Source organism: Ostrea edulis, chromosome 3 (genome assembly GCF_947568905.1).
Source record: "Ostrea edulis chromosome 3, xbOstEdul1.1, whole genome shotgun sequence".
Lineage (NCBI taxonomy): Eukaryota > Metazoa > Mollusca > Bivalvia > Ostreida > Ostreidae > Ostrea > Ostrea edulis.
The window spans coordinates 64,481,131-64,508,619 of NC_079166.1; the positions used below are offsets into that span (position 1 = coordinate 64,481,131).

Genomic DNA, 27,489 nt, shown 5'->3' on the forward strand with positions numbered 1-27,489 from the left:
TCACAGAATTATCATTTCACAATGACACAGGAGAACATTACTATCAACTTTCAAAACCTCATCCAAGTTGTTTATGAATGAGATATTGAATTTGTCACCCTACGACCACAGATTGGACAACTAATACAAATTACATGTACACACATGCACGTGCATTTAAAGGTAGAAAAAAAGGAGGTTGCACCAGTTCTATAAAACATGTCCTCCCATGCTTGAATCTGCTGTACTTATATTTTGGGTTGATTGTGTTGTAACGTATCACCTATAGTATTCTTTTAACATATATCCTGATTAACAGAATTCCATATGCTAGTTAAAAAAAGACTGTGCCTTGAGCACAGACACATGAAATCTTTCCACCACAAAAAAGTTATTTTCTTGAGATCAACACTTCCTGGTCCAAGCTAGAAAAAAAAATTACTACCCCTGTTGTATAGGAGTTCCGAGAATTTATTTGGCTCGTTTTTGTTGACGACTTCGATAAATGTCATGAACAGGTGGTGCTGTGACCTCTGACCCCTCATCGTCACTCTCTTCACCTTCGGTGACTTTCCGTTTCCTACCTAAAGCGAAGTCAATGGAGAGCTGCGTTCCTGGGTCTAGTTTAAATGTGCCATCAATACCATTCTCCGTCCCAACTGGAGCTGTAACAAATGTAGACAGTTCTCTGTAAAGTACTGAAAAGAACACTTTCAAAAAAACTTTTTGATAAGGTGTTTTAACAAAGAATTGTTTTGTACTAGAATGTTTTTTTTTTTTGGGGGGGGGGGGGTAATCCTCTTACAAGTATATCTACATACACATCCATAAAATTTTATGAAATGTTAAGCAAGAATCGTGCTCAATTCCTTCATAAGACTACCACAATCAGGGAGGCAGTAGGATTTTAGTGAACCTTTTCTGTGTAAAATCCCATTTATTTGATAAATTTGCTTAGTGTTGTCTAGTTTATTAAATCTTTAGACTAAACATGCTAAAGCTTGCAAATTAAGCTTTCCAAAGATATACATGTAATAATATCATTTCAACAAGAGCTACGCAAGGCGGGGCATATACCCTCACAATGAGAGCCTACAAGCTTTTTCTTTTGAGTCCTGTAGTGACCTTGACCTATAGACCCCAAAATCAATAGGGGTTTTCCTCTCTTGATAACAAAGCCACCTGTAAAGTATCAAATCAATCGTGCAAAAATGTGGCCTGTAGAGTGCCTAAAAGCTCAGCATTGCACACACACTTACCCAAGCACAAACAGTCCCGACACTATATTCTCTATCGCAATGAATCGCGAAGAGACAATAAGTGTAATATGTTATGAATCTATACATTACTTTGAACACAGTCTATCAGATGAGATCTTTATACATATTATATACATGTACATGATTATTATATACATAAATTTGAATACCTTCTGGTAGTACTAGCTTGTTGAAATGTTCTATAAACTTATCCATGATGACGAATGGGCCCTACAAAAACAGAGGAGATAGGAAACCTTAAAAATATTTCAAAACTAAATTAAAACTTTAACATTTAATAAATGTATCATTCAACAAGTTCATATTGTTCATACTTTAAAAAATCTCTTTAAAAAGAAATAAATTGGAAATGCACTACTATAAATCTATAAAACAGAAAGATTGCCGAACTATTAAATATTGCTTCTTAATATTGCCCATCAAATACAGCTAAACTAAGATATCTGCATGAAAACAGTCAAAGAGGAGGTAACTGTGATATCAGATTAGGACTTACGTGGAAATAGTCAGGGGGAGGTAACTGTGATATCGGATTAGGACTTACGTGGAAATAGTCAGGGGGAGGTAACTGTGATATCAGATTAGGACTTGCGTGGAAACAGTCAGGAGGAGGTAACTGTGATATCAGATTAGGACTTACGTGGAAATAGTCAGGGGGAGGTAACTGTGATATCGGATTAGGACTTACGTGGAGACAGTCAGGGGGAGGTAACTGTGATATCAGATTATGACTTACGTGGAAACAGTCAGGAGGTAACTGTGATATCAGATTAGGACTTACGTGGAAACAGTCAGGGGGAGGTAACTGTGATATCAGATTAGCTGCAGCAGGAGGAGGTGGGAATTCCCCTCCAGGAATGGGATGGGCTCCAACAGCTGTTTCATACATAAACAAACAAGATTATGACGCATGATACAAAGACAAGTTCATTACAACCTTTTCCTGGAACTGAAACTGCATATTAACATAAACATAAACTTTTTATGAAAAACAAATGTCTCCCCAGCTACCCAAATTGGAAGTGCTCCAAATGACCCCCCCCCCCCCCCTCCCCCTCCTTCCCCTTAATGTACTGCATGGTATGAAGGAGAAAGGATGAGCAAGAACAAAGGCATTATGACCTCTGATGAGCCACATAGGAGAAGTGTTCTCAAACTATTTTACACCCTCCACCCCTCAGATCCACTATAACTTTAATGATAACAATTGGATCTATAACTTTTAGGAAAATAATTGGATTCTCCTGTCCCAACAATATGCACATCTACAAATGGCAATGGAGCATTGTACACAATTTCAAAGTTATCTGATAAGCCTTATAGGAGGAGAAGTGTTCACAAACTATTTTACATCCTCCTCCCCTCTTAGATCCACTATAACTTTTAGGAAAATAATTGGATCCTCCTGTCCCACCAATATGCACATCTACAAATGGCAACGAAGCATTGTACAAAGTTTCAAGTCTATCCAATAAGCCATATAGGAAAAGAAGCGTTCACAAGATTTTGTGACAGATGGTAAGACAGACAGAAAGTACAGAAACAATATGTCTCTCCCTGAAAGAGAAGACATAGTACTGAAACTTTCAGACTATTTACCTACATGTATACCTACATGTACTTGTTTCATGCACCTGAAGTACTGAGACAGATGAAGAATGGTGACTGTTTTTGAAGAGCAATCTACTTACAATAATGCTCGTACAAGAATATTCAATTTGTCTGGGTACGACGATATTTCAACAACTTTTAAGAAATTACATCGGATTTAACTGAATACTGTAGATTCTTTATTTTACGTGAGTACTTAATATGGCGAAATGACTCGTATACGGCAAATTGTGTGTCATCTGTTAATTAAGAGATTTACATGTATTTTAGCAACAGAAAATTAAAAGCGAGTAATTTTATTTCGTGAATGATGCCTCTTGTGAAATCATGCACTAATAAATTCCTTGCGTATTATTTAGGAAGCTACAGCATGTAGTACTATGATCAAATGTGTCTGAAGTAGACGTCACTCACGAACAATCTGCCTGGGTTTGAAGGGTATCATCTGCTCTACGTCTGGTTTGGGATACTGTGGTTTATTTTTACTCTCCTCCTCTTCAAGAACAACCTTAGTCACAGATGTGGAGGGAAGAGTCACTACCTGCTGCCTGGCTAAATCCTTTAGTGTGGATAAATTGATATCATTAGTAACACAGAATAATTCCCAGTAAAGGCCAGTTGTTTACATATCAATTCTTTACACTCTCAACTCTGTAAATAGTAGTGATGGGCAATCGGACTAAAAACCATAATCGATTATCGGAAATAACCGGACACATGAATTCAATTAATAATCGATTATAATCAGAATTGTCATTTAAGTGGGTTTTTTCTTCTTCTCAAAATAGATAACAAAATCATTAAACATATGGAAACAACATTTGAATTCTTCTTTGTTTCTTTTGTTCACAGGTAAATAAATCAGAATGGAATTTATTATAATCACAATGTCAGAAAGTTATCAGAGTCAGACTCCTATCTGACTGTTGAATGTCGTTGCTATTACTGTTATTTCTTTCACCATTTTGTTTGCTTATTTTTTAATCGGGTTTGACATACAAAAGAAAAAATCTGAACAAAATTGAAATGATTTCCATTTCTTTTAGGGGGGAGGGGGGTCAACGATGTCGACGACTTTTATTTTGTAATCGATTAGTAGCATCATAGAGCTCTAAACGACAGACAATTGATCATTGTAGACAATCATTTCATCACTAGTAAAAAGCACATGAAGACTTACAAAGTATCCAACTGCTTTCAGCTCTGTGGTAGTACATGGGTAAAGATCTAGGTATTTGTATCTGTCTATTAACAAGGCTGTATCTTTCCCTTCAAACTCTTGAACCTGCAAACAATAAGTGAGTCTAATGCACTATCATGCAATATCAAAAAGTTATCTCGTTCTCAAGCTTAAATCTATTTTAAAATGTTTTAAAGGTCTAACAATGAACTGTCTTACTACAGTATATTATTTCTTTCAGAACTGTTTATAATACTTCAAACTCAAATTATCCCACTTCTAAAAATATTGAATGACAATAATATCATGAAGCCATAAAGATGTTCAGCCAGCTCCGGCTTAGAGCACCTGTTGATGAATTGACACAGACCTTTTCAATAGCCTGGGCTCTCCTCTTCTCCACTTTCTGTATACTCGCCAGGTCCCCAACCTCCGACTCAAAGGCCAGAAATCGGCTCCAGATCTCTATAGATTTCTCAGGGAGCACCTGTCCTGAGGACAAAACTCGCTCATACAAGACTCGGGTATTATTGTCCTCTACAAAATAAACTACGTATTTACTTCATTCTTTATAGATGTCAGTTGCTGCTATTCTTCATAGTAAACTGGCGAAAAAAAGCATTCTTAGTGAGTAATGTCAATTTATTAACAATCGCTCATTTTATTGTAAACAGTCATTTATAGAATATTCTGATATACTGTGTATGTGAAGGAACTACTATTAGAAACCTAGACAGTTTTTATTCAAAAGAAAAGGCAACTTTGCACCTATTTTCAGAATAAAAAAATGTATTTCCTTTAAATGCCCTCACTCCCAAACGCAAATGTGATTTGAACCAACAGATCCTGACATTTTTTGCATGCAATGAGAATTTACCTTTCACTTTTCAAACCATGATACACATTGGAATTAGTAATTTTCCATAAATAAAATGAAGCAAGTACAGCGAAAACTGCTTAATCTGACACCTGTGTATGATACAGCGAAGCCTGCCTAATCTGACACCTGTGTATGATACAGCGAAGCCTACCTAATCTGACACCTGTGCGATCTGCCTAATCTGACACCTGTGCGATTCATTTCACTGTACAATTCAACCCTTATTTTCATTCTCCGTTTTATTGTGATATCTGTTTATTATTCAAGTGTTGTGGTATTAAACCAAGAAGTGTTGTAACATCAGCTTGTTTAGCAGTAAATGTGTGATGATAATACACAATGTAATATTTTACACATATCAGATCATTAGTGTGTTTGTAAAATTTTCTTTTTTCTATCACATTCCATCAATATCTGCAGACAAGTTAAACATTTTATCAGTAACTGTTGATAAGTTGAACTTCCCATAAATAACTGCTGATAAGTTAAATATTCCACCAATAACTGCTGATAAGTTAAATATTCCATCAATAACTGCTGATAAGTTAACTTCCATCAATAACTGCTGATAAGTTAAATATTCCACCAATAACTGCTGATAAGTTAACTTCCATCAATAACTGCTGATAAGTTAAATATTCCATCAATAACTGCTGATAAGTTAACTTCCATCAATAACTGCTGATAAGTTAAACATTCTACCAATAACTGCTGATAAGTTAAATATTCCATCAATAACTGCTGATAAGTTAAATATTCCATCAATAACTGCTGATAAGTTAAACTTCCATCAATAACTGCTGATAAGTTAAACATTCTATCAATAACTGCTGATAAGTTAAACATTCCATTAATAACTGCTGATAAGTTACCATTTAAATGTGACATGAAGTCCATGTAACACAGCAGATACTCTGGAATCCCTCCATATTTCTTCAATCCAAGCTCAAATATCTTCAATGCGACTGTCTTTTCCTGAAATAGATTTATTTGAGCAATAAAAATTTAAATAATAGCACTATGATACTACATGAGTTATCCTCAAAGAAATACTGAGATATAGGGATTGTTTTACTCCTGTTTTGTCCATACAACCCTTATTGTGAGTGGATGAATTAACCAACTAAACCCTCATTGTGATGACAAGCATCACAAGAGGGCCAAACATTGTGGCATTATTTGCCAAGTTCAAGGTCCATAACTCTTTCAAAAGTAGGCCAAGAAAGCCAAAACTCAAACTTGGTCTGTGACCCATTGATACAAGGTCAAGTATAAATTTTCATTTCAGTAGCTGCAGGGATAGCCAAACCAGTTCAGAAAACTGTCAATGCACAGACAGACGGAAGTACGCATAGACTGATCAATATAGGGCTCCCTCCTATACAGACTGATCAATGTAGGGCTCTCTCCTATACAGACTGATCAATATAGGGCTGCCTCCTATACAGGCTAATCAATGTAGAGCTCCCTCCTATACAGACTGATCAATGTAGAGCTCACTCCTATACAGGCTGATCAATATAGAGCTCACTCCTATACAGGCTGATCAATATAGAGCTCACTCCTATACAGGCTGATTAATATAGGGCTCACTCCTATACAGGCTGATCAATATAGGGCTGCCTCCTATACAGGCTGATCAATATAGAGCTCACTCCTATACAGGCTGATTAATATAGGGCTCACTCCTATACAGGCTGATCAATATAGGGCTGCCTCCTATACATGCTGATCAATATAGAGCTCACTCCTATACAGACTGATCAATATAGAGCTCACTCCTATACATGCTGATCAATATAGAGCTCACTCCTATACAGACTTATCAATATAGAGCTCCCTCCTATACAGGCTGATTAATATAGGGCTCCCTCCTATAGGTGGGGGCCCTAATTAAATCGACCCATTACCCTGAAATAGTACCCAGTGGTTTGTGGCAAACTTGGAGACACAATCATTTCTTTGAAAGGAGCAAATCTTTAACAATATTTAGCACAGCTCTCCATAGAAGATTAAATTGTATGTGTCAGATTAAGGGGAGGAGTATCCCAGGATAAAATTCAAATCAATCAAAATGGAATCATCCATATAAGAATAATACCCCCCCCCCCAAAAAAAAACAAGAACTTTCTGAAACTGTAATGAGAATCCTTGATGCAAGTCTATACCATATAGAAACTATAGTTTCTGAAGAATCAACCTGTTGCAAAAACCACAACCCAGTCTCTATCTCTAAAATATCAGTCTCCAGCAGCACCCAAGTCCTGAATGGCTGTATGAGCCCCTCGATACATCTGGCAAGATTGAATTATGCAGGTGGGGGAGGGAGATTTTGCATTTGCTCTCCAGGGGGAAGTTAAAAATCACATTACATTCACAAATACATGTACTTTGCAAATACATTCTTAAATCCACTGATACAAATATATTATGTGATTAATACCTGCATGCTTAAGGTTTTACCCAAACAAAACTGAAAGTACATATATTGGAGATAGATGGAAGAAAGGCAACAGGGAAGAGAAACTAGAACACATGAAACTGACTTTAGTTTTTTCTTTAAGTTACGCCACTAACAGTTTGACATAACTTTTCGCCCACCTTACCTTGCTACAGTAATACTCCATCAGTGCTGCGGCTACAAACACCTGGTATCGAGTCCGATTCTCCTCGCGAGCCATTTTAAAAATTTGTCTGGCTGACTTTATTCCCTCAGCTCGTCTGGCAAACTTCATATACTGGATGAATGCCTACAGGGATTATACTTAAATTTCATATACTGTATGAATGCTTACAGGGATTATACTTAAATTTCATATACTGTATGAATACCTACAGGGATTATACTTAAATTTCATATACTGTATGAATGCCTACAGGGATTATACTTAAATTTCATATACTGTATGAATGCCTACAGGGATTATACTTAAATTTCATATACTGTATGAATATCTACAGGAATTATACTTAAATTTGAATTTCATATACTATATGATTGCCTACAGGGATTATACTTAGATTTTGAAATACGGTTACATTGTAATATAACTACAATTAAAAAATTTGTATCAGATTCTGAAAATTGCTTCTTTTTTTGGGGTCAGAAATTTAAGCATGTATACAAAAAACCAGTCAAAATTCCTTTTTATGACATTGAAACTACTCAAAAACTCTTATTTGTATAAAGTATCAAATAGAATACTGCATTTTAAAAAGATCCTATACAAAAGTACCTGTACAAAAGTACCTATACAAAAGTACCTGTACAAAAGTACCTAGATACAAAAGTACCTATACAAAAGTTTCTTTACAAATGTACCCATACAAACACCCAGTTCTTGGCTTCGTTTATCACCAAATGGGCTCCTTGTGTACATGTACATGTTTGTATGTTCTCTTGTTACAACAATAGTTCAAAATCTGAGTATCTCGTATCAAAATAACTTTTTAACAAGTACTTACCAGTGTCGGGTCTATTTCTTGAACAACAAGTAGTTTTTTATATATACCATGAACCTTCTCGTACTTCATCCTACTCTGTAAAATGTAAATGTTTATTCAGTGTAAAATGTAAACTGTTTATTCAGTGTAAAATGTCAATGTTTATTCAGTGTAAAATGTCGTTGTTTATTCAATGTAAAATGTAAATGTTTATTCAATGTAAAATGTCAATGTTTATTCAGTGTAAAATGTCAATGTTTATTCAGTGTAAAATGTCAATGTTTATTCAGTGTAAAATGTCGTTGTTTATTCAATGTAAAATGTCAATGTTTATTCAGTGTAAAATGTAAATGTTTATTCAATGTAAAATGTAAACTGTTTATTCAGTGTAAAATGTCAATGTTTATTCAGTGTAAAATGTCGTTGTTTATTCAATGTAAAATGTCGTTGTTTATTCAATGTAAAATGTCAATGTTTATTCAGTGTAAAATGTCAATGTTTATTCAGTGTAAAATGTCAATGTTTATTCAATGTAAAATGTCAAAGTTTATTCAGTGTAAAATGTCAATGTTTATTCAGTGTAAAATGTCAATGTTTATTCAATGTAAAATGTCAATGTTTATTCAGTGTAAAATGTCAATGTTTATTCAATGTAAAATGTAAATGCTTATTCAGTGTAAAATGTCAATGTTTATTCAATGTAAAATGTCAATGTTTATTCAGTGTAAAATGTCAATGTTTATTCAATGTAAAATGTCAATGTTTATTCAATGTAAAATGTCAATGTTTATTCAGTGTAAAATGTCGTTGTTTATTCAATGTAAAATGTCGTTGTTTATTCAATGTAAAATGTAAATGCTTATTCAGTGTAAAATGTCAATGTTTATTCAATGTAAAATGTCAATGTTTATTCAATGTAAAATGTCAATGTTTATTCAGTGTAAAATGTCAATGTTTATTCAATGTAAAATGTCGTTTATTCAATGTAAAATGTCAATGTTTATTCAGTGTAAAATGTCTATGTTTATTCAATGTAAAATGTCAAAGTTTATTCAGTGTAAAATGTCAAAGTTTATTCAGTATAAAATGTCAATGTTTATTCAGTGTAAAATGTCAATGTTTATTCAGTGTAAAAGGTCAATGTTTATTCAATGTAAAATGCCGTTTTTTATTCAATGTGAAATGTAAATGTTTATTCAATGAGCAGTCTTTGATGTTCATAAATTATTCAATAATGAAGATTCACGTAATTTAGGACTGTAGGGGATTTTCACTTGTATCTAACCCTGACACTGTTCTGACAGTGTAAGTTACAAAATGTACAACACAAAGGGCAGAGGTAGGAGGAGGGGGGGGGGGGGGGGGGGGGGCTACCTGATATTAGACAGAAATATTTTGGACAATTCTGTTGCAATTTACAGTGTAAACAATACATGTTTGAAATACACATATGCCCCCCTTCCCCCACAAATTGAAATCCATGTTTAGAATACTTGGTGACCTTTTGACCTGATGTATGAAGTTTGACTTAGGTTATATAGAGTCATTGGTAGGACAATAATTGCTAAATGCATGTAAAAAAAATCCCCGGTGACCACAAGCAAAAAGTTCTCTGGCTATTAATAGTTAGACAACTATCAATGTATAATCTTAGAAAACCTGTGACCTTTAAGACTTCGACTGGAAAATCAACAGAGGTCATCCACTAGTCATGACCAATCTGCCTATGAAGTTTGATACAAGAATGCTAATAGTGCGTGACCTTTGGACCAAAATTAATGGGGGTCATCAGTTATGACTGTCTGGTGTGTTATGCTTGTTGTCTGTCAATCAAAGGGTTCTCAAGATATTGACAAACTGACCAACAATTGCAACCTAAGATAATTTTTCTTCTTCAACGAGGGCTTAAAAATAAAGGATTGAAACTTTTGAATAGGTTTAGCCCCCTCTAAAACAATTGTTGGGGTTGACCTCTCTTGGATAAATTTTTGCAGAACGTAATGTGAAATAATGTCCTATCAAATTTCAAATCATATTTAATGATTCTTTACTGTTGCTTCCAAAATGTAAGTACTTATCAAAGTTGTACCTCTTCAAAGTCTGCATATGCAAAGTAAACCAGCATATTATTCTTCATTAGTGTGGTAATGGCTCGTTCATACACAGACCCAGCTTCATCTGCGAACATTTTCCCAGCATTCTGGTCCTGTCAAAACAAACACAAATATCAACTCAATAGAAGATGATCTTTTACAAAATATTAAATGTTTGTCATCATTGCTAGTCATTGAGAACTCATTAATATCTGTAATGACAGAGAGGAGTGATTATGTTCTTTTCCTAAATCTGCATTTCCATGTTGAAATGCAGGATCAACTACTTTCTACATAAAATATGACAGATCTAGAGTCTAGCAAACATCTGGGTCTGCTGTATCCTTGACCTTTGAACTCAAGACCAGAAAATCTGTTGGTGTCTCTCTTTAATGATCAAATCGAAAGTGTCAGATAACAGACAAACTGGCAAAAAGATGGTCAGATTCCCAAAATCTATAGGTGTTTTCTTTTATAAACAATCACATTTCTGTAGAATATGAAAGTTGTATGTCGAAAACTTTTCAAGATATTGTCACAATGAAAATTCATTAAACTTGGATTGAATGTCTGCTGTGACCATGACTTTTGACCTAGTAACCCCATACTCCATAGGTGTTTATCATTAAACATCAACCACCTTTGTATTAAATGTATATAAGTTTTCATGTCACAATGAAAATGTAGTAAGTTAAAAGATTGAAGACCTGTTGTGACATTGAACTTTGACCTCATGACCCCAAAATCTCTTAGTGCTTTCCTTTCACGGTCAGTAATCCTTGAATAAAATATGAAAGCTTTACATTGAAAGCTATTCACAATATCACACCACAACAACAGAGATGGACGGACAGCAGCTTGGACAGACAATGTGATTTCTGTAGGGCTTCCACATTTTTAATGCAGGGCCTAAATAGCAGAAAGCATTCAACTTGACTGACCACACATAGGATAGGCAGAGATTCAGATGTTTAACATAATACGCCTGTGAAATTGCTTACATAGGGTGTTTTTCTTAAGCCATAATTTGTAGAAGTTTGCTTCAGGTAGTATCAGCCATCTTCAGGCTGTGACATACTTTCTTTGCATTGTATGAATAAATGGACCTAGCTTAAAACTGTGACAAGAGGGAGATAAACAAACCAAGAGTTCTGTGTGTAAAATATTTCCCCAAATTTGACCAAGTTCAACAACCTGTAAATATTTAAAACATCAAAGAAAATTAAAAATTGTTGAGAATTAAAATCCTTGCACTATGCACATCTTCAAGTTATTTACAAAGACTCTAGCTTCTAAACTGTGACAGGAGTTAAAAGGACAAATCATGCCCTTTATTTATTAATGTAATATTTCCTCAAAACGGACTATGTCCAACAACCTGTAATTTTCTAAAAAGTTGAAAAAAATAAAAATCCTTGCCACATGCACGTCTTCAATACCCATACAAATACTCTGTAAAATAAGGTCCTCACTTGAAAACAGTCAAAGGAAAAACAGACAAATCATGTACTCTCTATGTAATAATTCCTCAAAACTGACTTAGTTCAACAACCTGTAATTTTCTCAAAAATTGAAGAAAATCATAATACTTGCCATGTGCACATCTTCAATACGCATACAAATGCTCTTTAAATAAGATGGCCCTAACATGAAAATTGTAGGAGGAGTTAACAGGACAAATTATCTATTCTCCATATAACAATAATTTTCAAATAAAGGGGCAAAACTCCTGCAGGAGGTCGAAATGGATCAAAATTGCAACATGATCTAGTATGATCCATAAAGAAGCTACATAGCAAGTTTCAGCTTGATATGTGACAGAGAAATGAAATCACAAACAGAAAACTCCAAACGTCCGTCCGTACACACATCGCTGTACCATAATTCACCAAATCTACAGACAGGCATATAAATATGAAAATAGTAATGCTACATACTCCTTTTTCTGACAGGATTTTGCTGGACTGTTCCAAGTAAGAGGCTGCCTCATACCAGATGTCAGGATGGTGTCCCAGGCACAGCAGACATTGCTCATAGGCAAACATCACTGGAAAAACAGAAACAGCTGTTAAACAGACACAACAGTAGGAGCAGAAAAACGGAGCTGACAACCCAGGAGCTGGCATACCTATCAATGCATTGAGGATATATTGCTCGTTTAAAAAATTCATCATACTCTATAAAAATGTTTATATAGAAGAAATATATCATCAATTCATTGATTAGTATCTGAGCTCCTGTGTTATATACAATGCAAGACATTTTACACATTAAGATGGGACTAAAATAACTATTCTTAAAGTCATATGTTATATAAAATTACAAGTGAACAAGCATTTCTATTTCTGTTAATTTCGGTACAACAGAAAATCTTCTTTAAAAATACTCTTTATTATCTCGACAAATCATTGCGCCATTAGACACAGAATATCTGTGAAGTAAACATACAAAACATCCGCTTCCATTCCACATACAGTATGTACCTATCAATCACAGCATCGTAAAACGAATAAGGTCTACACAACAAAATAAAGCGAGAAAACTTTTTAATATTAATCTAAAGCCGCTTGATGACAGCCTCCATCATGGCTGACAGACTGCTACAGTGGCCGGCGTTCTTGGTCTACCTCGCTTGGTGATCAGGGCGTGGTCTTCTGTCCTCAGGGGGTTACTTTTCTCCCAGGTGATGTATTTTTTCCACAGATCCACCTACGATTGAAAACATCTGCTCTACTCACTATTGCTTTTAAAAATCAGCACTACTAAAATGAATATGATCATTTGCAGATCTAGCTCTGTTGTTCTCCACATAGATCAAAACTAGCAACCTTGTCAGTTAACATTGTCCATTAACATGCAATCGAAATTAAACACTTCCTATCCTCATTCAAATTTTTCTTTCTGTCTAAAGTTTTGTAAACCTGACCCAATTAATTGCCCCCCTACATCTGTCTGGTCTACTGCATTCTACATCCATTGCCCATAATTTCCCTCGCAGAGACTTCCTTTTGTTTGTACTTTTGAACTGGTATATTTTACCTGCTGGGCCTCGTCTGGGTTATTCTGTGGGGGTACAGATGGAAGATTCTTATTCAGACCCCGTGTAACAGCCTCGTACTCCTTGGCAACCCTTCTAGCATTGATATATTCCCGTCCTCGGTCTTCCGTCATTTTTTTGGCAATCAGTGGATTTATATTCTGTAAAATTATTTTTAAAAATATCATGACTTCCGATCCGATATGAATTGGAATGTTTATATGCATATATAGATTTCTACCAGACTACATCAATGTAACTTCATTGTATTGGAAAGTCATTTGTTACATGTGCCTCTTCTCCATACAGAGTATCTGCATGAATGAAAATGACTTTCAAAATCTATGTCACGTCTCCATATGAGTGAAACATTCTCAAGAGGGACATTAAACAATCTACAATCAATCAATCAATCATAATCTCCGTGAAGCTAATCTACTGGATAAATACAAATTCACAATAAACCATTTGAAATTGTAGATTCCTAAATATATCCGAGGAATTGATTATAGCATAATTTTGCGAGAAACATCCCTCGCTAAATAAAATTACTTGCTTTTATTTTCATATTGTTGAAATAAACGTTAAAACTCTCGACCAATAGACCAATTGCAAATTTACGATCATGCGATTTGATGTCAATGAGGCATTTCGCGATATCAAGTGATCGTGTAAAATAAGGAATCTACAGAATTTATTTGAAATTGCTTCCTTACCTGCTCATACTGGCAATAGTCCTTCCAGAGTCCCTCTATGTTAATCATAGGGTTCACAACACCTCTCTGGAATACCTTACGAACAGCTGTTATCTGCTGATTTTCTGCATACGAACCCACCGCTTCTCTAAAATATACATCACAGTACCCGTCAAAGTTCTTTTAAAGACAGACAATTTTATATGTTACATACATACATGTAACAAAACACATGGATCATATTCAAGATATCGTTTCTGTAGGTTTCACATGAAACGTGCAGTGCACAAAAACATTAATTCATGTGTAAAAGTACTTTAAGTAATATTCTAAATGAGCAGTCTGGTATGACCACTTTGCTAAATTAAAAAACTCACTCAACTTGAAAAAATAAATTTCATAATCAAACAAGGTGGTTTCATATCAATGCATCTGATAACTTACACTGATTTCAGGAAGTTGATGTAGTCCAGCCAGATTTGATAAGACATGATGTCCATTCCCATTTTGTCTAAAGCAAAGTCATATGCCTGAGCCATCTTTTCTCTGTACAAAAAAAAAATATGAAAGAACACTTAAAGTTGATCAAGGAAAGTGTTAAAAACTTCAAAATTTTCAAACGATTAACTTTAAACATCTTAGGTTTGACATGACCTCAGAATCAAAGAATCAAACTCTGTACCTCCAGGATAAAAACCAAGCACTCTGACCACCACACCATTACCGCAGGTAAACCGAGCTGACATTTGTGGTTAATCTTGGAATAATTGGACACTGCAGCTTTTGATAGAAGTTTTAGTTAATATTAAGGAGGCTGATGACCTACCTATAAGATGGCAGTTTTCCTTTCGTGTCCTTTATATAATTTAGATAAAGTTTCCACAGATCTATGCTCAGAATTTTGACAAGGCACCTCTGGAACAGCTGAAAATGAAAGTCAAGTGATAACCAACTACACATCTCCCAACATATTTTTCAAAGGATACAAGTTTTCTCTTTTCAACATGAAATTAAAGTTTCCACCATGAAATTAAAGTTGATGTCAAAAGCTTGAAAATATCATAATAGCAGTAAAAACATATAAACTAGTCAAAATAGAAACAAACAAAAAGAAATTTATCTCAAGTTGTTTAGAAGGCTAAATCTTCTGTATAAAAGACAGAAGACCCATAACACAATGTCCTAAGTATCCCGTTTTATTCATTGAAAAGTTCTTCATGAAACGCAAAGTGGGGCATTTCTTTGCAATGAGGGCAAGTTCATCAAAATAGGATAAGAAATTAAATCTTGTAAACACTGGGTCTGGAACTTCGATTGTTTCATGTATTGAATTGTTCTTTGAATTTCCAAAATGACCTTGAAAATCAACAGGGACCCAGCTTGCCGTGTTTGGGTAGTATCCATGCAAGTTTGAATGAAATTGGGGACAATGTACTGTGGAAATATTCATATTTGTGCAGGCCAATTTTCCAGATTTTATAGCTTCAGTGCGATGTAAATTTGTGGATATATATGCTTTCTGTTAATTGAAACATCTTGTAAAATGTGGGGAAGGGGTAACAAAATCCATGAAAATTGATCCCCAGGCAATCTACTAATTCCAAAGTACATCAAAACAAGAGAGTAAAAATTGTGAATACTCATTAAAAATTTGAACTCTTCAATTCAGTGACCTTGACCTTAAACAAGACCGTTGATCATTGTGCAAAGTAGCATCCATGGAATTGAATACAAATTCAATATAGTCAGTCTTTGCATTATTATTGGAAATAATGGATTTCCCAATACAGTAAGCAGACCTTAAAAATCAATAGGAACCCAGATCTACATGTATATATTTATCTGGGCAAAATATACAGCTCAAGTTTCAAACTCAAACCCATGAACACAAACAAACGGGCAGGATACTCAGGACCCCACTGTAGCTCTGCTGTAAGGGGGTGAATATTCTGTTATCAATTGAAAATGTGAGGGTTTAACCTAACACCCACCCACCCCCAGTTTTAATAATAACCATTGCTAAATTTTTCTCACCTTTTCCACTCTCTCAAAATTCTTCGCTTTTAACTGAAAAGAACATTTCGCATCAAGATTAAGTCACAGGAATAAGACAAGTTGTAATATACATATCATGTGCTGGTATCCGCTTGCTACTTCAAACATTTTACATCGCATAAGTTTTAATTTGACGCACTGAAAGTGAAATTCTCTCAAATCAATCCTTGGAAGTGATTAGCAAACTCAACGTAATAATTATATGTCCATGAAAATCCCAAACAGCCTTATTTCATCAAGATCGTAAATCTGCAATCCTCATTCCTTAGCTCAGACTGTAACAATTAATTCATGATCCTTGATGTTGTACCAGAAAATTGCTACCATTTGTCTTTTGTGACTGAATAGACCAGACTGACGAAGGTCAATTCACACACCTCTCAACTAACCTTTACTATAGCTATTGTAAAGTAAAAGTTCTACAGTCTTCGGTAGATTTCATCCAAAATAGACACTCCTTTAATCAAATTTGTTAATTGTATTACTTTGGAGTAAAATTTGAAATCGCCCAATTCTGCAAATCACATTTTTTGTTAACAGTATTCATCTCCTCTAGATTTGTAACTTATCAGTTATTGATTTAACATCCATAGAATTAACTCCAGATAGTCTGCCATCTACCTGTGATTACAAGCATATCAAATATATACTTGTATTTACATATATGTAAATGAACTGTTAGTAATTAGTTTATTGCCATTATATATCTCATATTGTGTAACATGATTGTATGCCAACATGCTTGGTGAATCAATAAATAATTGAATTGAAATTGAATTGAATTGATTATCAAGCTTGACAAAGAGGTGTCCTCACAGTGACATATATAACAGAGACTTATAAACTCCTTCGGCAGCATGTTTACCGTTATTAACACATGGTGGACCCACCTAATACAAATTCTTGATTTCTAATTAATGAATTGATAGATTCATGTTAAATCAAGTTTATTTCATTCCTAATATAAATTGGAAACAAACTTACTTAAAGTTTTCGAAAGAGTTGATGATTAGCATATTCGCTAAAATCTTGCTGATTCGACCAACTTTGGGTCGTGTGTCACATTTTAGCGATTAGATTTGGAAGGTTTAAATCTGATCGCCTGATAATTGAGGTAATATACGTCAATGAATGATATATTTAATTCTGAATTATTGCGCACATTAATTGAATTGGTGATAGCATTAATCATTTTGCTGCATTGATGTATGCTATAATTCAATTGCTCTTCAAATGATTTGATGACATCAACAATTGAATTGATGTGCGCTACAATTCAACTGAAGAGAGCTATAATTCAATTAATGAGTGCATAAATTCAAATATTGTACGCAATAATTGAATTATTGCCCTCATAAATGAAATGAATGATATCATTAATTCAATATGATGCACAGTAATTCTTTTAGAGACAGCAACATTTCCACTACTGAACTAATATGATATCCTTAATTGAATTGTTGCTCTTTTTAAACGAATTGATGCGTGCATAAATCCTTACATACACAAAACCATTGTAAATATTAAAGATGTTAATCAACTGAATTAAAGAAATCATCAATTCATTTAAACCAAGTTCAAAATTAATTTAGTTTGCAAGAAATAATTTCACCACATTGCTGCACTCATCAGGAGCTTATTGCTACAAGTTAAGATCATATATACCACACAAGGTTCCTTGGACCCTTAATCTGGCTAATAGTCACAGTTTAAGGAGATGTACTACATCATCACAATGGCCGACTCCTTTTTCAGACACGAATGAAAATATCAATATCAGCAATATTAGTCTATTCCTTTTAAATTTTAAAATTGCCTAGCCGAGTAGCTTAGTGTGTTATATGCTGAACTGTACATCTTGGGTTTGAGTCCAGCAAAGATTTTAATTATTTTCCAAATTACTTTCTACAAAAACTGCATTTTTTGACTAACTAAAGTAAATTTGACATTTTTCAATTTCCAAATATTCTAGTACACAACCAGTTGTGGAAGCTCAGTGGTAGAGCGTTCTCTTTGTAACTGAGAGGTTGTGAGTTCGTACCCCGCTTGTGCCATGTCCACGTCAAACCCAAGACGTTAAAATAAATAGTTATTTCCTTAGTAAAACGCTCAGCATTTAGAAGTAAGAATCATAGGTCTTTCGGATATGACCTTAAAAGGGAGCTACAGGTCCTGGTTGTGGCACTGGTGTTGACAAAATAAAGAACCCTCACTGCTATGGCTCTGATAGATAAACATAGGTCTAAATTTGTGGTACTTCACCTACAGCTGGTCACATCTCAATACAAGTGAAAAACTCTTGATGAGACAGGGAAAAAAAAACCCACAAAAAAACACAATCAATCAATCCTCCACTTTTCATCCATATTGAATTTCTCTGGTGTGTTAATCTCTCCCTGCTTCCTATCCTTTCTTGTTTCTCTCCCCTTCCTTTTGTCCCCCTACATATCAATCAGCTTCAGCTACATTTTAATGGGAACAACTGTTGTGCTTGTAGTAATTAATTTCTGAGATAACAACTTTATACAATATTTCAAAAGATTTCTTCAAAATCTGACCAATATCTTTTCAACATTTCATAAAAAATTATCTTTTTCCCATAAGAAAAATTTTATTTCATCTTTTTTGATTTGGTAACATAAAACAAAATGGCAACCTGATCCAAAACAATTTACAGAGATGTGTAAAACAAAATTTGTATGCAAAATTTTGACATTTTGAATACAAGTATTCTAAAATAACTTCATTAAATGGCTCGATCATTTTGGATGTCCGAGAAACTATTGTATCATCAATTACAGTCGATAATTTTCACAATCATAATTTATTAAGGCATCCATGTTAAAATGTTCCAATGAAATAAGTGTAGTATTTAATTTCTTTCCAATTTGACATATATATAATACAATGCCTTTAATGTTCCAGAAAGAGGATAATTCAAAATACAGTCACAATGACACAATAATTGCTTTCATGCACATTTAGTTGCTCTTCAGAAGATAAACTATTTTTTCCTACTGTTAATTTGCTAGTCTTTGCATGGGTCAATCATTTGCTTGCTGTCATGATAGGGACCTATACATACAATATTCCAAATGCTCTACAAACCTGTTATACCCAATGTGTTATTCCTTATTTATTACACCTCCACTAATTATTCTCTGTATAAAACTAATATGATTAACAATAAGTTTATTTCCCTGAAAATGTACCATTTTCCTTATCTGATGAATATACTCCTTGGGAGATCTGTGCTACTCCCTCATTAATATTCATCAATATTTTTAACCAATCAAAATGTTTGTTGCGCAGAGTGTTCTATGAATCGCAAGATATGTGATGCAATGTTTTAAATAAATGTCAGGAAATAGTTGATGAAACTAGGTTAGAGAAAATTAATCAGCTAGAATTGTTATGGTTCAATAAAACAATTACAGAATGGGTATTCAGGAAAATACCAATTTATGAACCCTCACTTTGCCACCTTGAGAAACAGCATTCTTGTCTTGGGGGATCATAAATTTTCCTAATACCCATTCTATAACTGTATACTATGAGAGGAATCAAATTCACTTCATCATAACCAGTAATTCACTGTAAGCAGGTTCACTATAAACGTGTTGAACTGTAAGCAGGTTCACTACAAACGTGTTGAACTGTAAGCAGGTTCACTATACAAACGTGTTGAACTGTAAGCAGGTTCACTATAAATGTGTTGAACTGTAAGCAGGTTCACTACAAACGTGTTGAACTGTAAGCAGGTTCACTATACAAACGTGTTGAACTGTAAGCAGGTTCACTATAAACGTGTTGAACTGTAAGCAGGTTCACTATAAACGTGTTAAACTGTACCAAGAACAACAATTCCCACTTTATGAACTCAGAATGAAATGCAACCTATTCCTCAACTCAACTTTGACTCTAAGAAATTATTAATGAAATTAAATGCAAGAACTTCAAATTGATGTAAAACTAAATAAATTGATATACAGTGGAACCTCGGTAATCCGGATGCCATTAAACGGACGCTTCACCTTCCGGACGATTTTTCTAGGGAACGGAATTTTTATACATTATTTTGCATCATTAATCCGGAAATTCGCGTTCCAGATCTGGACGGTCACTTTTTACTACAAAACGTTATAATGCATTGAAAATTGTACCGTTAATCCGGACAGTAAATTTGTTTAGGTAAGGTCTGTGTCGGACAGTTTTAGCAAGGCGTAAATTATAAAGAAAACAAGCCAAACTGTCTAATTGAAGCAATTACCTGTACCCTGTCAACACCTCCCTATAATTAGGTGGTGTGTGATGATATGTCATTTAGATAGCACGTGCCGATCGAGACATTGTATTGCCAATTTTCGCACATAAGACCTTTATTGCGTGTAGTGTTAAATTTTGTAAATACATCTGTTGCATATTATTTATAGTCTTGATCAATAGCCTAATAGTATTGATAAATTAAACATCATGCCGTAATTATAATTTTTAAACTGCTACACATATCAGTTGTACTGATTCGTAAATCGATTATCGGCTTATGCAAATCTAAAGAGTGTAGATTATACCTCTAGATTCTGGATTTTATACTGTTGATTGGCGTGAAATATACATGTATGTTCATGCACATGTATATGTAGTAAGTTTTTAATGTTTAGAATGGCATGCATGTAGAATGTACCTGTGTATGATTGATTCTTGTTACAATGTTGTAGAGTTTTATTGCTTTTGAATTTTTAAACTCTGGGTAGAAGTGAAAATGAAAATAAAATTTTGTATGTACCCGTAATGTTAGTTTTACCCGAGTTTTGTTCCGTTATTATCGCATCATGAAAATAATAGGTGCGCGTGGCTAGATCAAAGCAGTAGTAGGTCTTGATATTACGAGCTTAAATGATTTTATTCTCCCGATATTGTCTTGGATAATTATAGAATAAGAAATATAAATTCTGGCAGATTGAATTTTGGTTAAAGAATGTTGTCAACTGACATGATAATCACGAAATTCTTATATCAACTTTGGACGATGAAGATTATTTGAACAGACCGCCGAACCCGTGAATCGTGACAGATGGAAACCGGCCTGTTTAAGAAGTAAAAGTGTGATGAAATGTTTGAAGTGTAAATGATAATGTTAGTTACTAATGATTTATTTATTTATAGTTACATATAGTGTTTCATTATTTGTTTTAGTGCATACGGTACACAGTTTTGTATATTTATTTGTAGGGCTCATATATATGTACAATGTAAGCACAAACAAATACACTGAACACGTACATTAAATTTTAGTGCTTTGAAATACATGTAAATGTTAACATTATCATAATTTATTTACTAATGCAAATGGTCAAATCCAATGATAGAATGTGTTTAATTCACTATGCATCAATAAAGTAGGCATATATTGGTTACTTATGTAAAGATAGAAAATATGCAATTCAATAATCCGGACGCTTCATTTATCCGGACGATTTTGCTGGGAACCAAAGTGTCCGGATTAACGAGGCTCCACTGTAATTATTAAAATGATCTGAGACCTTGGTGTCGATAGTAGAAAAATCAATATCTCCCCAAATACATTGCTACATTTCTAAAACTGAATCCATTTCACACCAACGCAGATGAACCATTACAGACAAAATTGATTTGAGATAAATATAGAAGCAGCGATAAGAATAATCCATTGTTCTTTTATAAATCAACAACCGTCGACATTGGTATATTTTTTCAAGTAAGTTATAAATACTTGATCAATATGTAGGGTATACTTGGGGGTTGCAAACAATAAGTCTATAAGAATAATTATGCAACGCTCAACAAAACAGATCAATCGATTCCTTATATTATGTGTTTGTTTCCTTCAACTGTTTCAATGAGATTTTTTATATCAGTCACTGTAGCTCATTCGGTAGAGCCCACACTTCTTGATTATAAAGCCCTGTGTTCAAATCCAAGACACGACAGACGCATGGCATTAAAAAAGGTGGGGAATGTTCCTTTGCCATGTGCTCAGTGTTAGATATGTAAGTGAGAAAGCTGATGTCCCACGTCATGGTAGGAGTCCGCAAAAATAAAGAACCATCACTGAACCGGGTCACCTAACAATACTTAGTCTAATTTCAATCTAAATTTAACCATGACTGGACCGGACCACCTAACAATACTAATCTAGATCTAAATTTAACCATCACAGGAACCTAACATAGATCTAAATTTAACCATAACTGGACCCTGCAGGCACCTAACAATGTTAACATAGATCTAAATTTAACCATAACTGGACCCTGCAGGCACCTAATAATGTTAACATAGATCTAAATTTAACTATCACTGGACCCTGCAGGCACCTAATAATGTTAACATAGATCTAAATTTAACCATCACTGGACCAGGGCACCTAACATTAATGCTAACATAGATCTAAATTCAACCATCACTGGACCGGATCACCTACAGCAATCTAAATTTAACCATCACTGGACCAGGGCACCTAACAATGTTAACATAGATCTAAATTTAACCATCACTGGACCGGACCACCTAATAATGTTAACATAGATCTAAATTTAACCATCACTAGACCAGGGCACCTAACAATGTTAACATAGATCTAAATTTAACCATCACTGGACCGGGGCACCTAACAATGCTAACATAGATCTAAATTTAACCATCACTGGACTGGACCACCTAACAATGTTAACACAGATCTAAATTTAACCATCACTAGACCCTGCAGGCACCTAATATAATGTTAACATAGATCTAAATTTAACCATCACTGGACCGGACCACCTAATAATGTTAACATAGATCTAAATTTAACCATCACTGGACCGGGGCACCTAACAATGTTAACATAGATCTAAATTTAACCATCACTGGACCAGGGCACCTAACAATATTAACATAGATCTAAATTTAACCATCACTGGACCGGATCACCTACAGCGATCTAAATTTAACCATCACTGGACCGGACCACCTACAGCAATCTAAATTTAACCATCACTGGACCGGACCACCTAACAATGTTAACATAGATCTAAATTTAACCATCACTGGACCGGGGCACCTAACAATGTTAACATAGATCTAAATTTAACCATCACTGGACCGGGGCACCTAACAATGCTAACATAGATCTGAATTTAACCATCACTGGACCGGATCACCTACAGCGATCTAAATTTAACCATCACTGGACCGGACCACCTACAGCAATCTAAATTTAACCATCACTGGACCGGACCACCTAACAATGTTAACATAGATCTAAATTTAACCATCACTGGACCGGGGCACCTAACAATGTTAACATAGATCTAAATTTAACCATCACTGGACCGGGGCACCTAACAATGCTAACATAGATCTGAATTTAACCATCACTGGACCGGACCACCTAATAATGTTAACATAGATCTAAATTTAACCATCACTAGACCAGGGCACCTAACAATGTTAACATAGATCTAAATTTAACCATCACTGGACCGGACCACCTACAGCAATCTAAATTTAACCATCACTGGACCGGACCACCTAACAATGTTAACATAGATCTAAATTTAACCATCACTGGACCGGGGCACCTAACAATGTTAACATAGATCTAAATTTAACCATCACTGGACCGGGGCACCTAACAATGCTAACATAGATCTGAATTTAACCATCACTGGACCGGATCACCTACAGCGATCTAAATTTAACCATCACTGGACCGGACCACCTACAGCAATCTAAATTTAACCATCACTGGACCGGACCACCTAACAATGTTAACATAGATCTAAATTTAACCATCACTGGACCGGGGCACCTAACAATGTTAACATAGATCTAAATTTAACCATCACTGGACCGGGGCACCTAACAATGCTAACATAGATCTGAATTTAACCATCACTGGACCGGACCACCTAATAATGTTAACATAGATCTAAATTTAACCATCACTAGACCAGGGCACCTAACAATGTTAACATAGATCTAAATTTAACCATCACTGGACCGGACCACCTACAGCAATCTAAATTTAACCATCACTGGACCGGACCACCTAACAATGTTAACATAGATCTAAATTTAACCATCACTGGACCGGACCACCTACAGCGATCTAAATTTAACCATCACTGGACCGGACCACCTACAGCGATCTAAATTTAACCATCACTGGACTGGACCACCTAACAATGTTAACATAGATCTAAATTTAACCATCACTGGACCGGGGCACCTAACAATGTTAACATAGATCTGAATTTAACCATCACTGGACCGGACCACTAACAATGTTAATATAGATCTAAATTTAACCATCACTGGACCGGGGCACCTAACAATGCTAACATAGATCTGAATTTAACCATCACTGGACCGGACCACCTACAGCGATCTAAATTTAACCATCACTGGACTGGACCACTAACAATGTTAACATAGATCTAAATTTAACCATCACTGGACCGGGGCACCTAACAATGTTAACATAGATCTAAATTTAACCATCACTGGACCGGACCACCTAACAATGCTAACATAGATCTAAATTTAACCATCACTGGACCGGGGCACCTAACAATGTTTACATAGATCTAAATTTAACCATCACTGGACCGGACCACTAACAATACTAATCTAGATCTAAATTTAATCATCACTGGACCAAGGCACCTAACAATATTAACATAAATCTAAATTTAACCATCACTGGACAGGACCACCTAACATATATCTAAATTTAACCATCACTGTATAGGGGCACCTAACATGGATCTAAATTTAACCATCACTGGACCGGGGCACCTAAGATAGATCTAAATTTAACCATCACTGGACCGGGGCACCTAACAATGTTAACATAGATCTAAATTTAACCATCACTGGACCGGGGCACCTAAGATAGATCTAAATTTAACCATCACTGGACCAGAGCACCTAACAATGCCAATATGTCTACATTCGTGGTACTTTAACTACAACTGGTGAAGTGTCTGTGCGGTGAAAAAATCTTGAATAGGCATAAATACAAAAAAAATCCCACATTTAAAGTTTATCTGATTAATCAATGTAAATTACTTCAATATTATTAGATTAATGTTTGATAATTGTCTATTTATTCCTGTTGGTATCTGTGTAAGGTACAAGTCCTCTGTGCCCTTTGCTTATCGTAAGAGGTGACTAAAAGGGACTGTCCTTCATATGAGACCACAAAACTGAGGTCCCGTGTCACAGCAGGTGTGGAAAGATAAAGATCCCTCCCTGCAAGATCAAATGTTGTAAGAATCGAGAATAAGCCTAAATTTTGCAGCCCTTGACTGGCAACTTCTCCATACGAGTAAAAAATTAGATGCAATCAGTGTTAAAATGCTGCTAACCCCCCAAAAATCATAAGAACCATATGTGTTTGTGATACATTATGTGCACTATCACTGGGAAATTTCAGTTTGACCTTAACGACTTCACCTCACACATTTACTGCTTTCTTTAAAATCATATTCATTTGGAATAATACGTCTATTTTCAAGCAGTTTCATAGAAATCATCAACATTAAGTTGGTGAAACACAGAAAGAGAAGATACGTATATAACACTGGCTTTGGAACCATAAGGCATTAAATTCAAGAGGAGAAAATTGTACCTCCTTTAAAAACATAACCTCCGCAAAGTGGGGCATCCCCTCACAATGTAGACTGTCAGTAAATCAATCAAGCATACAAAATGTGGCCCGTAGTGTCTACAAGCTATTACTCTTCAGTTTCACAGTGACCTTGACCTGTTGACCCAAAAATCAATAAGGTTCTTCCTCTGGTAATAACAAGACAACAGGTGAAATATCAAATAAATCAAGCAAATATGGTGACCTGAAGAGTGTCTTCAAACTCCGTGTTACACACACTCACCCACACATGAACGGTCCAATTACATAACTTTTCGCAATGAATTCCGAGGGGATAAAAAACATCAATAAACTGTACTCTTAACCATTCTATTGTCCTTACACCATTCTCAATGGGAGGGAGGAATCTTCTCATTTTCCAGATAATCTGCGAGTGTTTATTCTTTATATTCTATATATTGCTAGCATTTGCTGTAATAATTTGTTCACTTTAAGGATATTCAAATCATGTTGAATAAATTCCTCAACAAAGAGTTCAGAGCCTTGGATAGGCTAAGAATATGGGCCATAGTCCCACATTTTCGAAAAAGTATTTCTTTAAAAATTTCAAAATAAAAGTTAATAACATTAACAAAGGCACATAAGGTGTATGCCTAAGAGCAGCGCTCCAGTGGCAAAATGTTCTTCATAGGTCCTGCATGTGGGATTCTTTAAAAATGTCAGATTGGATGAACAAGCAATAATTAGCTCACATAAACTATCGCATATTTAAACTGCAAATAGAAAATATGTGCAGGTTTAAAGCAATCAGTTTTGCCCAAAATCAACAACAAACACAACTCATAAAAGACAAAATACATTGGCCAAAATTGGGAATGTTTATTAGTTTTTAAACATTACCCAAACATTTCTTCATCTACAAATATATCTATTATCCTGAAAAGCAAAAGTTTTAAAATAGATTATATATGGAACCCCCATCACACATACCAACTCATTCATGGACCATATTTGAAAACTTTCCATCAATAATAGTATATTTATTACAGAATAGATATCCACCTCCATTTTCTGACTACAGGGTATTTGATACTCTAACTCTCACAGCTACGTCTTGGGAAGTAAGCTTATAGCTATATTACTATAAAAACTTTCTGTTGTTAAACTTAATTTTAGCAAACAGTCTGTTCTAGGATGGAAATACATCCCAGCTTAATATCCCACTTCTGGACAGACTTACAGTTCAATACATCCATCATACTCTTTTCTTTTTTAAAATTTTATTGTTTACTTTTCCATAAAATTGCAAACAAGTTTTGTTACAGTTTATTGAAAAGAGGAACACATAAATTATCTGAAAACAATTCATTGTGCCATATCAATGTGCAAAAGCATATCAATTCCGAATCCCCCCCTTAAGTTAACACTGTGATAAATTAAGCATAGATTTTTCATTGGATGTGAAATGATTCATGTTGATCACATGTTAAATAATGCTGGATATTCCATCTCATTACTATAGATGGTAAATCTACCCCAAAAAGTGGAATATTGAGTCGAAAATCAGTACTAGAAAAAGACAGTGCATAAGACCACAGGGG

The 27,489-nt window shown here is 34.8% G+C and overlaps 1 protein-coding gene across 1 annotated transcript in view; it reads right to left on the reverse strand.

Moving 5' to 3' along the window:
- LOC125675883 (cleavage stimulation factor subunit 3-like) overlaps positions 1-27,489 on the reverse strand; it is a 53,190-nt gene that overhangs the window by 23,832 nt on the left and 1,869 nt on the right. Inside the window, exons 4-20 of the mRNA XM_048913721.2 lie at positions 16,234-16,266; positions 15,026-15,123; positions 14,644-14,745; positions 14,221-14,347; positions 13,507-13,665; positions 13,095-13,176; positions 12,405-12,514; positions 10,464-10,580; positions 8,396-8,470; positions 7,537-7,680; positions 5,803-5,905; positions 4,421-4,587; positions 4,051-4,155; positions 3,285-3,429; positions 2,041-2,135; positions 1,409-1,469; positions 518-644 (exon numbers count right to left, since the gene is read on the reverse strand). Of these exons, the coding sequence (XP_048769678.2) occupies positions 518-644; positions 1,409-1,469; positions 2,041-2,135; positions 3,285-3,429; positions 4,051-4,155; positions 4,421-4,587; positions 5,803-5,905; positions 7,537-7,680; positions 8,396-8,470; positions 10,464-10,580; positions 12,405-12,514; positions 13,095-13,176; positions 13,507-13,665; positions 14,221-14,347; positions 14,644-14,745; positions 15,026-15,123; positions 16,234-16,266 (1,850 nt within the window). The remainder of the gene's footprint in view (positions 1-517; positions 645-1,408; positions 1,470-2,040; positions 2,136-3,284; positions 3,430-4,050; positions 4,156-4,420; positions 4,588-5,802; positions 5,906-7,536; positions 7,681-8,395; positions 8,471-10,463; positions 10,581-12,404; positions 12,515-13,094; positions 13,177-13,506; positions 13,666-14,220; positions 14,348-14,643; positions 14,746-15,025; positions 15,124-16,233; positions 16,267-27,489) is intronic.